Raw genomic sequence first — 16,332 nt, forward strand, 5'->3', positions numbered from 1 at the left:
TGAGGACACCTAAAATTATGCTATTATGTGGCAGCATCAAAAAGCCAAGCTTGCTCTCTATACAAAGCTTTTTCTTTGTACAAAGTTGTTGCTCCATAAATAGTGCAACAATAGGATCAGGCTGTGCAGTGGCTCACGCCTGTAATCCCAGCACTCTGGGAGGCCGAGGTGGGCAGATCACCTGAGGTCAGGAGTTCAAGACTAGCCTGTCTAACATGGCAAAACCCCATCTCCACTAAAAATACAAAATTAGCCGGACATGGTAGCAGGTGCCTGTAATCCCGGCTACTCGGGAGGCTGAGGCAGGAGAATTGCTTGAACCCGGGAGGCGGAGGTTGCAGTGAGCCGAGATGGTGCCACTGCACTCCAGCCTCACAGAGTGAGATTCCATCTCAGAAACAAAAAACAATAGGATCATTGCACCCTTACCAGGGCTCCTGCAAGGGTCCCCACATGCCTTGTCCAGTGAGGTTCTGAGGTCAGTACAGTCACAGCTGAGCAGGGCACAGGCACTTCTAAGTAGGAAGGCAAGACAGTACGAGAGAAGTTTCCAGCATTGGAACCTTTCTGCAGTTTACATGACACTTCAGATGAACGAGGTATAGTTTCCCAGAGGAAGTCCAAATTCAGTTCTGATAGCTTCATCTTGCTCTATCATGACTTTTCAGGGCTCCTTCAACTCTTAAACTTCAAGAAGCTAAGGAGAAAATGACCCTCATCTGCAGGATTGGAGGCTCCAGCCTTTCACTGACTTGGCAGATGGATCCTGAAACCTGCTCGCTGTCAGGCTTTTTTTTTTTTTTTTTTTTTTTGAGATGGAGTCTTGCTCTGTCACCCAGGCTGGAGTGCAGTGGCACGATCTTCGCTCACTGCAACATTCTGCCTCCCAGGTTCAAGCAATTCTCCTGCCTCAGCCTCCCAAGTAGCTGGGATTACAGGGGCCCACCACGATGCTCAGCTAATTTTTTGTATTCTAAGTAGAGATGGGGTTTCACCATATTGGCCAGGCTGATCTTGAACTCTTGACCTCACGTGATCGACCTGCTTGGGCCTCCCCAAGTGCTGGGATTACAGGTGTGAGCCACCATACTCGGCATTTTCTTTTTTTTTTTTTTTTTTTTTTTTTTTTTTTTTTTGAGACGGAGTCTCGCTCTGTCACCCAGGCTGGAGTGCTGTGGCCGGATCTCAGCTCACTGCAAGCTCCGCCTCCCGGGTTCACGCCAATTCTCCTGTCTCAGCCTCCCGGGTAGCTGGGACTACAGGCGCCGCCACGTCGCCCGGCTAGTTTTTTGTAGTTTTTAGTAGAGACGGGGTTTCACCGTGTTAGCCAGGATGGTCTCGATCTCCTGACCTCGTGATCCGCCCGTCTCGGCCTCCCAAAGTGCTGGGATTACAGGCTATTCGGCATTTTCTTTTCTTTTTTTTTTTTTTTTTGAGATGGAGTTTTGCTCTTTTGCCTGGGCTGAAGTGCAGTGGCGTGACCTTGGCTCACTGGAACCTTTGCCTCCCGGGTTCAAGGGATTCTCCTGCCTCAGCCTCCCGAGTAGCTGGGATGACAGTCATGCGGCATCACGCCCAGCTAATTTTTTGTATTTTTAGTAGAGACTCCATCTCAAAAACAAACAAACAAACAAAAACGTATTTTAACTTACCACTGATTTTTACTACATTTTTTTTTTTTTGAGACGGAGTCTTGCTCTGTCACCAGGCTGGAGTGCAGTGGCGCGATCTCAGCTCACAGCAAACTCCACCAACTGGGGTCAAGCGATTCTCCTGCCTCAGGCTCCCAAGTAGCTGGGACTACAGGCACGTGCCACTACACACAGCTAATTTTTGTATTTTTAGTAGAGATGGGGTTTCACCATATTGGCCAGGATGGTCTCGATCTCTTGACCCTGTGATCCACCCGCCTCGGCCTCCCAAACTGCTGGGATTACAGGCGTGAGCCACTGCGCCCAGATGATTTTTACTAAACTTTTAAGCTTTAATTTAGGCAACAGATCACAACTTCTTTCCCCAGTTAGTAACACCCAGATTGTTTCAGATCCCCAAATGGGAAGTCCAAAATATCATGCTGTAGAATTCCTATGTCTTAGCTTCTGCAGTGTTTCTCTGCAAAGGGGCCAGGATGACCCCAGCATTCCTGTCTTCACTCTCAGAGCTGTACAAATTATGCTTTTCAATGTATTCTTGGACAAGATCTGGTACCAAGTAGCGAATGCTCTGGCCCCTTCTGAGGGCTCTCCGGATTTTTGTGGATGAGATGTCATTAGTGATCCATTCATTCACCACATGAATGTTGCTCCGGTGTTTCCACAGCACGTCCGATTCATAGATAAATTTCTGAGCATCATTTCCAGCCCGAGTTATACATATGAGCCCATAGTTGGCCACGATTTGGGTGATGTCTTCACTCTTCCACAAATTGGGAACAGCAAAGGACTCCAATAAATCTGCCCCACACAGCAGCTTGACCTTTGGCACCGCTGGGAAGAATAAAACAGAGCTTTGGGGTACGATTTTTCTTCCCCTCTACCTCCTCCAAGTGGAAAGGGGTTTACTTTTCTAATAACCCGCTGTATCAAAATGAAGGTATGTATGTGCTTTTCAAGAATGAGGGTTCAGGCCGAGTGTGGTGGCTCACGCCTGTAATCCCAGCACTCTGGGAGGCCAAGGCGGGTGGATCACTCGAGGTCAGGAGTTTGAGACCAGCCTGACCAACATGGTGAAATACCGTCTCTACTAAAAATACAAAATTAGACGGGGGTGGTGGCACATGCTTGTAACCCCAGATACTCAGGAGGCTGAGGCAGGAGAATCGCTTGAACTTGGGAGGCAGAGGTTGCAGTGAGCCAAGATTATGCCATCGCACTCTAGCCTGGTCAACAAGAGCAAAACTCCGTCTCAAAAAAAAAAAAAAAGAATGACAGTTCACAGTTTTTATGAGAATCAGATTCCCAAAAGAGACCCAGGACACCTCAAAGATTAGAGACCACTGCAGGAGAAATAAGCTCCCAGTGCCTTTTACTCTCCTTCGCTTCATGAAACTAACAAGGGGCATTTTCCAGACACCCACAAGTGTGCAATATAAAACGAAAATAAAGGCCAGGCATAGTGGCTGACACCTGTAATCCTAGCACTTTGGGAGGCCGAGGGAGGAGGAATGCTTGGGGCCAGGAGTTCAAGACCAACCTGGCCAACATAGCGAGACTCTATCTCTGAAAAAAAACAAATAAATAAGGCCCAGGTGCCATGGTTCACACCTGTAATCCCAGCACTTTGGGAGGCTGAGGTGGGCAGATCACAAGGTCAGGAGATCGAGACTATCCTGGCTAATACGGTGAAACCCCATCTCTACTAAAAGTACAAAAAAAATTAGATGGGTGTGGTGGCGGGCACCTGTAGTCCCAGCTGCTTGGGAAGCTGAGGCAGGAGAATGGCGTGAACCCGAGAGGCGAAGCTTGCAATGAGCCGAGATCACGCCACTGCACTCTAGCCTGGGCGACAGAGCAAGACTGCCTCAAAAAAAAAAAAAAAAAAAAATACACAGGTTTGCTCAGCTATAGAATCTTATCAACTCTAGTCCATGGGTCCTGCTAAAACATACAAACCTTTTGTTTTTGGCTCTAGGGATTTCTTTTGACTAGAATCTTGTTTTTCAGTCCACTTCCTCTTCCTTCCAAGCCTTTCTAGCGTAGGTGAGTTCTGCGGGTGATCACAGTTACTAGCCTCCAATTTCTCTTGATGGTGTCTATAAAACAACAAAACAACAGAATATTTCTCCTTCTTACATGCTCCATTAAAATATAACATGGGAGGCCGAGGCAGGCCGATCACGAGGTCAGGAGATCGAGACCATCCTGGTTAACACGGTGAAACCTCGTCTCTACTAAAAATACCAAAAAATTAGCTGGGCATGGTGGCGGGCGCCTGTAATCCCAGCTACTCGGGAGGCTGAGGCAGGAGAATCACTTGAACCTGGGAGGCAGAGGTTGCAGTGAGCCAAGATCGCACCGTTGCACTCCAGCCTGGGCGACAGAGTGAGACTCTGTCTCAAAAAAAGGAAAAAAAAAAAAAAAAAAAAAGAATATCATTAACATTACTTATTTATTTATTATTTTGAGATGGTGCCTTGCTCTGTTGCCCAGGCTGGAGTGCACTGTGCAATCTTGGCTCACTGTAACCTGTGGCTCCTGGGTTAAAACAATTCTCTTGCCTCAGCCTCCTGAGCAGCTGGGATTACAGGTGCGCACCACCACGCGCAGCTAATTTTTTTGGTATTTTTAGTAGTGATGGGGTTTCACCATGTTGGGCAGGCTGGTCTTGAACTTCTGACCTCAAGCGACCTGCCCACCTCAGCCTCCCAAAGTGCTGGGATTATAGGCCCCTGGCCAACAATATTTATTATATGCCACACATTACACTGAATCCTTTACATGGATTATCTGATTAAGTCTTCTCAACATAAGATGACTGTTGTGGAAGACTTAAAAAAAATTAAAAATCTTCTCTGCCGGGCATGGTGGCTCACGCCTGTAATCTCAGCACTTTGGGAGGCCAAAGCGGGTGGATCACCTGAGGTCAGGAGTTCAAGACACAGCCTGACCAACATGGAGAAACCCGGTCTCTGCTAAAAATACAAAATTAGCTGGGTGTCGTGGTGCACACCTGTAATCCCAGCTACTCAGGAGGCTGAGGCAGGAGAATCGCTTGAACCCAGGAGGTGGAGGTTGCAGTGAGCCGTGATCGCGCCATTGCACCCCAGCCTGGGCAGAAGAGCAAAATTCCATCTCAAAAGAAAAAAAAAATCTTCTCAACATCCTGTATCATAAATATTATCTCCATAAGGGAGGGGAAGAAGGAGGCTTACAGTTGCAACTCCAGCTCCTAGCACAGTCTATGAAACACAGGAGGCATTCAATAACAACTTGAGTGAGTGAATGTTTGGGGTTTTTTGGGTTTGTTTTTTAGAGACACAGGCTCACTCTATTGACCAGGATGGAGCATAGTGGCACAATCGTAGCTCGCCGCAACCAAGAACTTCTGGGCTCAAGTGATCCTACTGCCTCAGCCTCCCAAATAGCTGGGACTACAGGCACGTGCCACCATGTTCAGCTAACTTTTTGTTTGTTTGTTTTTTGAGGCGGAGTCTTGCTCTGTCGCCCGAACTGGAGTGCAGTGGCCGGATCTCAGCTCACTGCAAGCTCTGCCTCCCAGGTTTACGCCATTCTCCTGCCTCAGCCTCCCGAGTAGCTGGGACTACAGGGCCTGCCACCTCGCCCAGCTAGTTTTTGTATTTTTAGTAGAGACGGGGTTTCACCGTGTTAGCCAGGATGGTCTCGATCTCCTGACCTCGTGATCTGCCCGTCTCGGCCTCCCAAAGTGCTGGGATTACAGGCTTGAGCCACCGCGCCCGGCCAACTTTTGTTTTTTTGAGAGATGAGGCCTCACTATGTTGCCCACACTGGTCTTGAATTCCTGGCCTCAAGCAATCCTCCTGCCTCAGACTCCCAAAGTGCTGGGATTACAGATGTGAGCCACCATGACCAGCCTGAACGTTTTGGTTATTACGAAGCGACTATATTATTGCCACCTTGCAGCTAGTTTCACTGAAAATACTTCTGATTTTAATGTGCTGCTCATCTCTTGTATCAGAATTGTTTATTACCCCATTGAGAGAGGACACTGACTAATTTGCCTAAGGTCATTTAACCTATAAGTATTAATAGCAGAGCCAGGACTTGAACCCCAGCAGTCTGGTCCAGAGCCCACACTCTTGATCACTGAAGAGTGTGGCTTAATCTTGTAAGAAAGAACCAGAACACCAAGGAGAAGGTCCTAGGGTGGCAAGGGCCTGAGGCCTTAAAGGAAGGGGACCTAAGCAGGATTTGAGTATAGCTCTATTCTGGGCTGGCAGCAGGGTGCCCACTGTTTCCAAACTGTGCAATGTTACCCAAATAACATCAACTACACTTGTGGGATCCAACTGTGGGCCTTTATTCCCCTATATCCCAACCCTGATGACTATTTAATGGGCGATAAGGTTACTATAAAGCCAGAGGGTTGGGCAGGGCTGTGGCCCAGGAACTTGGTCCCTCATGGGATAATTTTTTGCCATCAAGCAGTGGAGACTCTTCTCCCTGCCAAGTCTGAAAAGGAAGTCCTCTTGAGAGATCAGTGTGCGAGATATTTCCTACTGGCTTAGTGCCCAATCCTGCCCAACATACTTCCCAGAGGTCCTTGCAGCAGGTTCTGGACTTGACTGCAATTCTGCTAATGAGATTCTCTCCTGAGAGATCTGGAAGGCAGAAGGAGGACAGAGGCCATCGTCCTGGGACTGTGGAGCCTGATAAGTAACCTTTTTTTTTGAAACTGAGTCTTGCTCTGTTGCCCAGGCTGGAGTGCAGTGGCGCAATCTCAGCTCACTGCAACCTCCACCTCCTGGGATCAAGCGATTCTCCCGCCTCAGCCTCCCAAGTGGCTTGGATTACAGGCATGTGCCACCACACCCAGCTAATTTTTGTATTTTTAGTAGAGACGAGGTTTTCCCATGTTGGCCAGGGTGGTCTCGAACTCCTGACCTCAGGTGATCCACCCACCTTGGCCTCCCAAAGTTCTAGGATTACAGGCGTGAGCTATGATGCCCAGCCTGATCCTATTGTTGCGCTGTTTACAGCCAGTAATCCTTTCTAGTATGGGTGTGGTGGCTAGACGCTGGAGTCCACTGTCCTGTTGTCACCAACTTCAGGAGACTGAGACAGTTCAATAGCAGCAGAAGCAGAATTGGTTTGTTGAACTCTGACGGCAACATCAGAGGAGTGACCTTGACTTCCACTTCTCCAGCTCTTTTAGATTTTTTTTTTTTTTTTTTTGAGACAGTCTCACTCTGTTGCCCAGGCTGGAGTGTAGTGGCACAATTTCAGTTCACCGCAACCTCCACCTCCCAGGTTCAGACAATTCTCCTGCCTCAGCCAACCTAGTAGCTGGGATTACAGGCATGGGCCCAGCTAATTTTGTATTTTTAGTAGAGACAGGATTTCACCATGTTGGCCGGGCTGGTCTTGAACTCCTGGACTCAGGTGATCTGCCCGCCTCAGCCTCCCAAAGTGCTGGGATTATAGTCATGAGCTACCACACCCGGCCTCAGCTCTTTTAAGTACTTTTTGCCAAAGTACTTAAATCTTTTTCCACTTAAAATACCCAGAGTGGTTTCTATTTCCTAGTCTGAACCCAAATGATACTATCAGTAACTGGAAAGTTCAGAACTCTAAGAACAGATACTAAACAGAAAGTCTCTTCAGAAAGCCCTCTCATTTTAAACTCAAGATAACAATAGGCCAGGCATGGTAGTTCACATTTGTAATCCTAGCACTTTGGGAGGCCTAGGTGGGAGGATTGCTTGAGGCCAGGAGTTTGAGATCAGCCTAGGCAACATAGCGAGGTCCCCATCTCCAGCAAAAGAAAGAAAAGAAAGTTTTTTTTTGTTTTTTTTTTTTTTTGAGACGGAGTCTCGCTCTGTCGCCCGGGCTGGAGTGCAGTGGCCGGATCTCAGCTCACTGCAAGTTCTGCCTCCCGGGTTTATGCCATTCTCCTGCCTCAGCCTCCCGAGTATCTGGGACTACAGACGCCCGCCACCTCGCCCGGCTAGCTTTTTGTATTTTTTAGTAGAGACGGTGTTTCACCGTGTTAGCCAGGATGGTCTCGATCTCCTGACCTCGTGATCCGCCCATCTCGGCCTCCCAAAGTGCTGGGATTACAGGCTTGAGCCACCGCACCCGGCGAAAAGAAAGTTCAAAAAAATCAAAATAACATTAAGAAATAACGAGGTGTCAGCCAGGCGCAGTGGCTTGCCTCTGTAATCCCCGCGCTTTGGGAGGCTGAGATGGGCAGATCACCTGAAGTCAGGAGTTCAAGGCCAGTCTGGCCAACAGGGTGAAACCCCAGCTCTACTAAAAATACCAAAATAGGCTGGGCGTGGTGGCAGGCGCCTGTAATCCCAGCTACGCGGGAGGCTGAGGCAGGGGAATGGCTTGAACCCGGGAGGCGGAGGTTGCAGTGAGCCGAGATCATGCTGTTGCACTCCAGCCTGGGCAACAAGAGTGAAACTCTATCTCAAAAAAAAAAAAAAGAAAGAAAGAAAGAAAAAGAAACAATTAGGTGTTGGGAGGCTGAGGCAGGTAGATCACCTGAGGTCAGGAGTTCAAGACCAGCCTGGCCAACAAGGTAGACCCCCATTTCTACTAAAAATACAAAAATTAGCAGGGCGTGGTGGTGGGCACCTGTAGTCCCAGCTACTTGGAAGGCTGAGGCAGGAGAATTGCTTGAACCCAGGAGGCAGAGGTTGCAGTGAGCCGAGATCGCACCACTACACTCCAGCCTGGGTGACAGAGCAAGACTCCGTCTCAAAAAAAAAAAAAAAAAAAAGAAATCATTAGATGTCACTTACTCTGGTTTTTGAACCCTTAACTAGAGTCACTTCAAAGGTATGGGCACAGAGATCTATGACTCCCTCCAGATGCTGTCATGGAAGCAGCACACAAATCAGGCCTGTCCATGATCATGCGGCACTTGATGCTTCTCTTCCTTAAATTATCTGCCTGTCTCTTTTTTTCTTTTTTTTTTGAGACGGAGTCTCGCTCTGTCACCCAGGCTGGAGTGCAGTGGCCGGATCTCAGCTCACTGCAAGCTCCGCCTCCCGGGTTTACGCCATTCTCCTGCCTCAGCCTCCCGAGTAGCTGGGACTACAGGCGCCCGCCACCTCACCCGGCTAGTTTTTTTTTATTTTTAGTAGAGACGGGGTTTCACCGTGTTAGCCAGTATGGTCTCGATTTCCTGACCTCGCGATCCGCCCGTCTCGGCCTCCCAAAGTGCTGGGATTACAGGCTTGAGCCACCGCGCCCGGCCTGAGATGGAGTCTTGCTCTGTCACCTAGGCTGGAGTGCATCGGCACAATCTTGGCTCACTGCAACCTCCAACCCCGGGGTTCAAGCAAATCTCCTGCCTCAGCCTCCCAAGTAGCTGGGATTACAGGCGTGCGCCACCACGCCCGGCTAACTTTTGTATTTTTAGTAGAGACGGGTTTTCACCATGTTGGCCAGGCTGGTCTCGAACTCCTGACCTCAGGTGATCCACCTGCCTCAGCCTCCCAAGTAGCTGGGATTACAGGCGTGCGCCACCACGCCCGGCTAACTGTTGTATTTTTAGTAGAGACGGGTTTTCACCATGTTGGCCAGGCTGGTCTCGAACTCCTGACCTCAGGTGATCCACCTGCCTCAGCCTCCCAAAGTGCTGGGATTACAGGCATGAGCCACCGCACCTGGCCGCAAACAACTTAAAACATAAGGAAAGACACAGAAGGGCTAAGGAAGATCCATCCTTTGGTGCTGTGCTCTACAGTCTTGTAGTAACCTTCCACAGGAATGGCTTACAACACTCGTGACAGTTTTGCAAATCTGTATGGTCACAGATGTAAGCAACATTGAAACATGGTAAAAACATAAGCCGCTAAGCCATTTACACAGAACTGACAAAGTTGATTACACCATAAATACCTTAGCACCTTAAGAGTCTCTTTCCATTCCTTCTGAAGACTTTCCCATGTATCAACTTCCACCCATTTGGAATTCTTGGTGGCAAGTTCTGCCATGATGACCCGGTGATACGCAGGAATGAGTCCTTTCTTCTTGTAGGCATCACCAACAGGAGAGATGATGCCTTTGACAACTGTGTATCTTCCTGGATAAAGAGTTAGGTTTCACACTGGGTATAACAAATTCAATTTTATGCACGATCAATATTATTTGTTTTGTTTTGTTTGTTGAGACAGAGTGTTGCTCTGTTCCCCAGGCTGCACTGGTGTGATCTCGGCTCACTGCAACCTCCACCTCCTAGGTTGAAGCGATTCTGACTCAGCCTCCCGAGCAGCTGGGATCACAGGCGCGTACCACCATGCTGGCTAATTTTTTAATTTTTAGTAGAGACGGGGTTTTTACCATGTTAGCCAAGAGGTCTCCAACTCCTGACCTCAAGTGATCTGCCTGCCTCAGCCTCCCAAAGTGCTGGGACTACAGGCATGAGTCACCGTGCCTGGCCAATATTGTTTTATAATCACAGATTCTCTTTCTTTAGGCATTCCAGCTTATTAGCTGATTGATCAATTAATTGACTGAAATTGTGGTAAAATATACCCAAGTGTACAGTTCTATGATATTAAGTACAAACACGCTGTTGTGCAACCACTGCTCCTATCCATCTCCAGAATTTTCTCACCTTCCCCAACTGGAACTCTGTACCTCACCTCATTCCCCATACAGTTAAATTTCTATTGATATTGCCAAACTGCTTTGTAAAAAGCCTTAATTTGTATTGTCCACCTAGATGTATGCAAAAGCCCATTTCTCAATGTCATAGGCAAATAGTGAGCTTTAGCAGCCATCCATCCACCTACCTATCAGCATATTATATGATCATTTATGTAACAAAAAAATCGAGGCCAGGTGTGGTGGCTCACATCTGTAATCCCAGTGCTTTGGGAGACCGAGGCAGAAGAATCACTTGAGCCCAGGAGCTCAACACCAACATGGGCAAAATAGTGGGACTCAGTTTCTACAAAAAATTAAAAAATTAGCCAGATGTGGTGGCATGCCTGTAGTCATAGCTACTTAGGAGCCTGAGGCAGGCGGCTCACTTGAGCCCGGGAGGTAAAGGCTGTAGTGAGCTGTGATCTTGCCACTGTACTCCAGCCTGCCCAGCCAGGGTGACAGAGTGAGAACCATTTCCAAAAAAAAAAAAAAAAAAAAATCTGTGTTATACACACAAATGTTTGCATATAAATTCATACAAAGAAGAGTGGAAGGATACACATTAAACTGTTATTGTTATGTTATGTTACAGTGGCTCATGCCTGTAATTCCAGCACTTTGGGAGGCCGAAGTGGGAGGATCACTTGAGAACAGGAGTTCAAGAGCAGCCTGGTCAACATGGTGAAACCCCATTTCTACTAAAAATACAAAAATAGGCTGGGCATGGTGGTGTGTGCCTGTAATCCCAGTTACTGGGGAGGCTGAGGCAAGAGAATCACTTGAATCCAGGAAGTGGAGGTTGTAGTGAGCCAAGACCAGGCCACTGCACTCCAGCCTGGGTGACAAAGCAAGGCTCTATAGAATCGAGGTATCGCCACATTGGCCAGGCTGATCTCAAACTCCTAACCTCAGGTAATCTGCCCCCTCTGGCTCTCAGAGTGCTGGGATTACAGGTGTGAGCCACCACACCCAGCCTATTCATGCATTGTTTTTTTTTTTTTTTCGAGATGGAGTCTCCTCTGTCACCCAGGCTGAAGTGCAGTGGCACCATGTTGGCTCACTGCAAGTTCCGCCTCCCGGGTTCACGCCATTCTCCTGCCTCAGCCTCCCGAGTAGCTGGGACTGTAGGCGCCCGCCATCACACCCGGCTAATTTTTTTGTATTTTTAGTAGAGATGGGGTTTCACGGTGTTAGCCAGGATGGTCTCAATCTCCTGACCTTGTGATCTGTCCACCTCGGCCTCCCAAAGTGCTGGGATTACAGGCGTGAGCCACCACACCCAGCCTCATTGTTTATGAAAACTTTTAGCCGGATGTGGTGGCTCACGCCTGTGATCCCAGCACTTTGGGAGGCCTGAGGTTAGGAGTTTGAGACCAGCCTGACCAACATGGAGAAACCCTGTCTCTACTAAAAATACAAAAAATTAGCTGGGCGTGGTGGCACATGCCTGTAATCCCAGTTACTCAGGAGGGTGAGGCAGGAGAATTGCTTGAACCCAGGAGTTGGAGGTTGCAGTGAGCCGAGATTGTGCCACTGCACTCCAGCCTGGGCAACAAGAGTGAAACTCCATCACAAAAAAGAGAAAAAGAAAGAAAGAAAAAAGAAAACTTTAAAAGCCGTGTCTGATCCTGGAGGTTTTATGTATGCTAAAGTACAAGCTTTCGCTTTTTGCCTTAAGTAATGGGAAACTCCTGAAGTAGATTCAGCACAGGGATGACAGAATCTAATTCCTTTTTTCTGGGAGGGGTGGTCAGGGTCTTGCTCTGATGTCCAGGCTGGTGGGCAAAGGTGCAATCATGGCTCACGGTAGCCTAGACCTCCCGGGCTCAAGCAGTCCTCCTACTTCAGTCTCCTGAGTAGCTGGGACCACAGGCACATGCCACCATACCTGCCTAATTTTTATAATTTTTTTGTAAAGATGAGGTCTCTCTATGTTTCCCAGGTTGGTCTCAAACTCCTGGCCTCAAGTGATCCTCCCACCTCAGCCTCCCGAAGCACTGGGATTACAGGTGTGAGCCACTGTACCTGGCCTATTTTCTATTCTACAGGTCATAGCCAAATGCTCAATTCTTCCCTCATACTTCACCCTCTTTCTTGGCTAAGAATTCACTGTACAAGGGAGCAGGACAGCATGTTTGTGCCCAGTGGATGAAATGTATATTCTGAAACAGACCCAGCCATCCTGGTTCTCTAGTCTTTTTTTTTTTTTTTTTTTTTTTGTCTCCAGGCTAGAGTGCAGTGGGGCGATCCGGCTCACTGCAACCTCCACCTCCCAGGTTCAAGCAATTCTACTGCCTCAGCCTCCTGAGTAGCTGGGACTACAAGCATAGCTAATTATTGTATTTTTTAGTATTGTATTATTGTATTTTTTTGTATTGTATTATTGTATTTTTGCATTGTATTTATTGTATTTTTTACCATGTTGGCTAGGATGGTCTCAATCTCTTGACCTTGTGATCCACCCGTCTCTGCCTTCCAAAATGCTGGGATTGCAGGTGTGAGTCACCATGCCTGGCTGGTTCTCTAGTCTTAAGGTGCTTTTAGCTACTGCTCCTACCTGTTCCATTCATGTAGTCCTTGGCCAGCTCAAACAACCTGAGGTGCATGTTGGTGATGGGATTGAAGGAACCACAAGCAAGGAGAACCACTTCAGTTTTCTCGGAATTGTCCATGGTAAAAACTTGAAGTTGTTGATCTAAATGGAAAACTGTGACACCTCCCTTGTTGTCTACAAAGGAAAAAGAAAATAAATTCGGTTATACATTTTTTTTGTCTAAGATGAGGTCTTGCTCTGCCACCCTGGCTAGAACATAGTGGTGCAACCACAGCTGACGGCACCCTCAGACTCCTGGGCTCAAGTGATGCTCCCACCTCAGCCTCTAAAGTAGCTGGGAACACAGGCACACACCAAAGAGATTGGCTAATTATTTTAAAAACTAATTTTTGTAGAGATAGGGGGTCTTGCTATGTTGCCCAGGCTGGTATCAGACTACTAGTCTCAAGCAATCCTTCCACCTCAGTCTCTCAAAGTGCTGGGATTACAAGCATGAGTCACCATGCCCAGCCCAGTCATAGGTCTTTTGATGTCCTTCCATGTTCTCATTCACAATAGATGGATTAAAAGTATTTGGCTTAGGCTGGGCTTGGTGGCTCACGCTTGTAATCCCAGCACTTTGAGAGGCCGAGGTGGGTGGATCACGAGGTCAGGAGATCGAGACCATCCTGGCTAACACAGTGAAACCCCGTCTCTACTGAAAATACAAAAAAATTAGCCGGGCATCGTGGCAGTCGCCTGTAGTCCCAGCTACTTGGGAGGCTGAAGCAGAATGGCATGAACCAGGGAGGCAGAGCTTGCAGTGAGCTGAGATGGCACCCCACTGCACTCCAGCCTGGGCGACAGTGCAAGACTCCGTCTCAAAAAAAAAAAAAAAAAAAGGATTTGGCTTCGGCTGGGCGCGGTGGCTCACGCCTGTAATTCCAGCACTTTAGGAGACTGGGGCAGGTGGATCATGAGGTCAAGAGATCAAGACCATCCTGGCCAACATGGTGAAACCCCATCTTTACTAAAAATACAAAAATTGGCTGGGTGTAGTGGCACATGCCTGTAATCCCAGCTACTTGGGAGGCTGAGGCAGGAGAACCACTTGAACCCGAGAGGCGGAGGTTGCAGTGGCCAAGATCGCGCCATTGCACCCCAGCCTGGTGACAGAGCGAGACTCCATCTCAAAAAGAAAAAGAAAAAAAAATTTGGCTTCAATCATTATGCTAACTGTAAAAATGCTTCCACATCTCCATCCCTCCTTTTCAATGTGAAATTTGCAGCTCCCACCATGAAGAGATGGAAGTGACTTCTCCACATTTTTTGACTTGCTTTGGCCAAAAGAATGTGCCACAAGTGATAGTGTGGAGGATGCCAGAACACGTGGGAGCGCAGCAATGCTCCCACGGATAGATATCCAACCCCCGCCCCCATGTGGGGAACACGGCCATCCCCGACCAGCCAACAACTACAGTCCCTCTGCTCAGACACATGACAGACCCAAGTGAGGTCAACCAAACCTGGCTCAGATCGTCAAGCCAACAAGCTGACCTAGTCTCAAAAACAAAAATTAGTGTTCATTATCATATGTCACTCAAGTTTTGTGATCGCACTATTGTGGCCACAGTTAATTAACACAACAATATTATCATCTACCAAATATAGCATTTTTGCCTTTTAATCAACATGATAGTAACATCATAATTTTCCACTGAATAGAATTTACAAACCTCTTTTTCATATCAATTATTCCACTGATCCTTCCATAACCCTAATGAAGTAACGTAAGGCATCCAATTTTAAATTTTTATTTTATTATTGTTATTTTTTTTGAGACGGAGTCTTGCTCTGTCACCCGGGCTGGAGTGCAGTGGTCGGATCTCAGCTCACTGCAAGCTCCGCCTCCCGGGTTCACGCCATTCTCCTGCCTCAGCCTCCGAGTAGCTGGGACTACAGGCGCCCACCACCACGCCCGGCTAATTTTTTGTATTTTTAGTAGAGACGGGATTTCACCAGGTTAGCCAGGATGGTCTTGATCTCCTGACCTCGTGACCTCGTGATCCGCCCGTCTCAGCCTCCCAAAGTACTGAGATTACAGGCTTGAGCCACTGCGCCTGGCCTTAAATTTTTATTAAAATTTCTTTTTTTTTTTTTGAGATGGAGTCTCGCTCTGTTCCCCAGGCTGGAGTGCAGTGGAGTGATCTCAGCTCACTGTAAGCTCTGCCTCCCAGGTTCACACCATTCTCCTGCCTCAGCCTCCAAAGTAGCTGGTACTACAGGTGCCCGCCACCATGTCTGGCCAATTTTTTATATTCTTAGTAGAGACGGGGTTTCACCATGTTAGCCAGGATGGTCTCGATCTCCTGATCTTGTGATCCGCCTGCCTCGGCCTCTGAAAGTGCTGGGATTACAGGCACGAGCCACCGTGCCCGGCCTAAAATTTCTTATTCAACTAATTCATATATATAGATCTAGAACGTCACAAGGTAAAAAAAGCCAATAATGAAAACCAACAGCCATCAATCATATCCCACTCACCATCCCTTCCATCCATGTCCCTAAGGCAACCACTTTGAACTTTTTCAGCTATTTCTTCTGGTACTTTCTCCCATAACTCTATATTATGTGCTTATAATGCCATCTCTGAATTTATCCCATTTAAACAGTGCCCATTGACTTTCTTTTATGATCTATAAAGATTAGCTCTCATACCCTTTCACTACCTTCTCCCAAACTGCCCAATACAGTTTATCTCCAGACTATGTTGAAAATCATTTTCTCCCACAACTTTGAAGGCACTGCTTCTAGATTCCAACATTAATAGCATGAAATCCAAAGCCACTTCTAATTCCGGAGGTTTTGAATGTCATTTTTTTTCCTGCCTCGAAGCCTGTAAGGTCTTCTCTTTGTTCACAGTGTTCTGAAATTTCACAATGCTATCCTCTAGTGCAGCTTTGTTTCCATCCATCATGCTGAGCATGGGGCAGGGCCTTTCCATCTTGAAACTCGTAACATTCAGTTCTAGCAAATGTCCTTGAATTCTTTTATTGATGATTTTCTGCCTTCCATTTTCTCTGTTCTTTGGAAATGTCTATTATTTATTATTATTACTATTTTTGAGACACAGTCTCCCTCTCTCACCCAGGCTGGAGTGCAGTGGCACGATCTTGGCTCACTGCAACCTCCACCTCCTAAGTTCAAGCAATTCTCCCGCCTCAGCCTCCCAAGTAGCTGGGACTATAGGCATGCACCACCACATCCAGATAATTTTTGAATTTTTAGTAGAGATGGGGTTTCACCACATTCGCCAAGCTGGTCTCAAACTCCTGGCCTCAAGTGATCCACCTGCCTCAGCCTCCCATGACCCACCGTGCCTGGCCTGAAAATGTCTATTATTTAGATCTGAAGCATCTAATCATTTTTCTGTATTTTCCACCTCCTGCCTTCATGCTCTAATTTCCAGATAGCCTCAACTTCATCCTCCAATCTGCC

The 16,332-nt window shown here is 47.5% G+C and overlaps 1 protein-coding gene across 2 annotated transcripts in view; it reads right to left on the reverse strand.

The window, feature by feature from the left end:
• Positions 1 to 1,963: 1,963 nt before the first annotated feature.
• Positions 1,964 to 16,332, reverse strand: part of NMNAT1 (nicotinamide nucleotide adenylyltransferase 1) — a 32,552-nt gene continuing 18,183 nt past the window's right edge. For both annotated transcript variants that reach the window (XM_010364176.2, XM_030912911.1), the window contains exons 3-6: positions 12,859 to 13,029; positions 9,552 to 9,735; positions 3,612 to 3,751; positions 1,964 to 2,486 (exon numbers count right to left, since the gene is read on the reverse strand). In XM_010364176.2, the coding sequence (XP_010362478.1) occupies positions 2,086 to 2,486; positions 3,612 to 3,751; positions 9,552 to 9,735; positions 12,859 to 12,973 (840 nt within the window). In that variant the 5' untranslated portion in view covers positions 12,974 to 13,029 and the 3' untranslated portion in view covers positions 1,964 to 2,085. The remainder of the gene's footprint in view (positions 2,487 to 3,611; positions 3,752 to 9,551; positions 9,736 to 12,858; positions 13,030 to 16,332) is intronic.

Source organism: Rhinopithecus roxellana, chromosome 12 (genome assembly GCF_007565055.1).
Source record: "Rhinopithecus roxellana isolate Shanxi Qingling chromosome 12, ASM756505v1, whole genome shotgun sequence".
NCBI classification, from domain to species: domain Eukaryota; kingdom Metazoa; phylum Chordata; class Mammalia; order Primates; family Cercopithecidae; genus Rhinopithecus; species Rhinopithecus roxellana.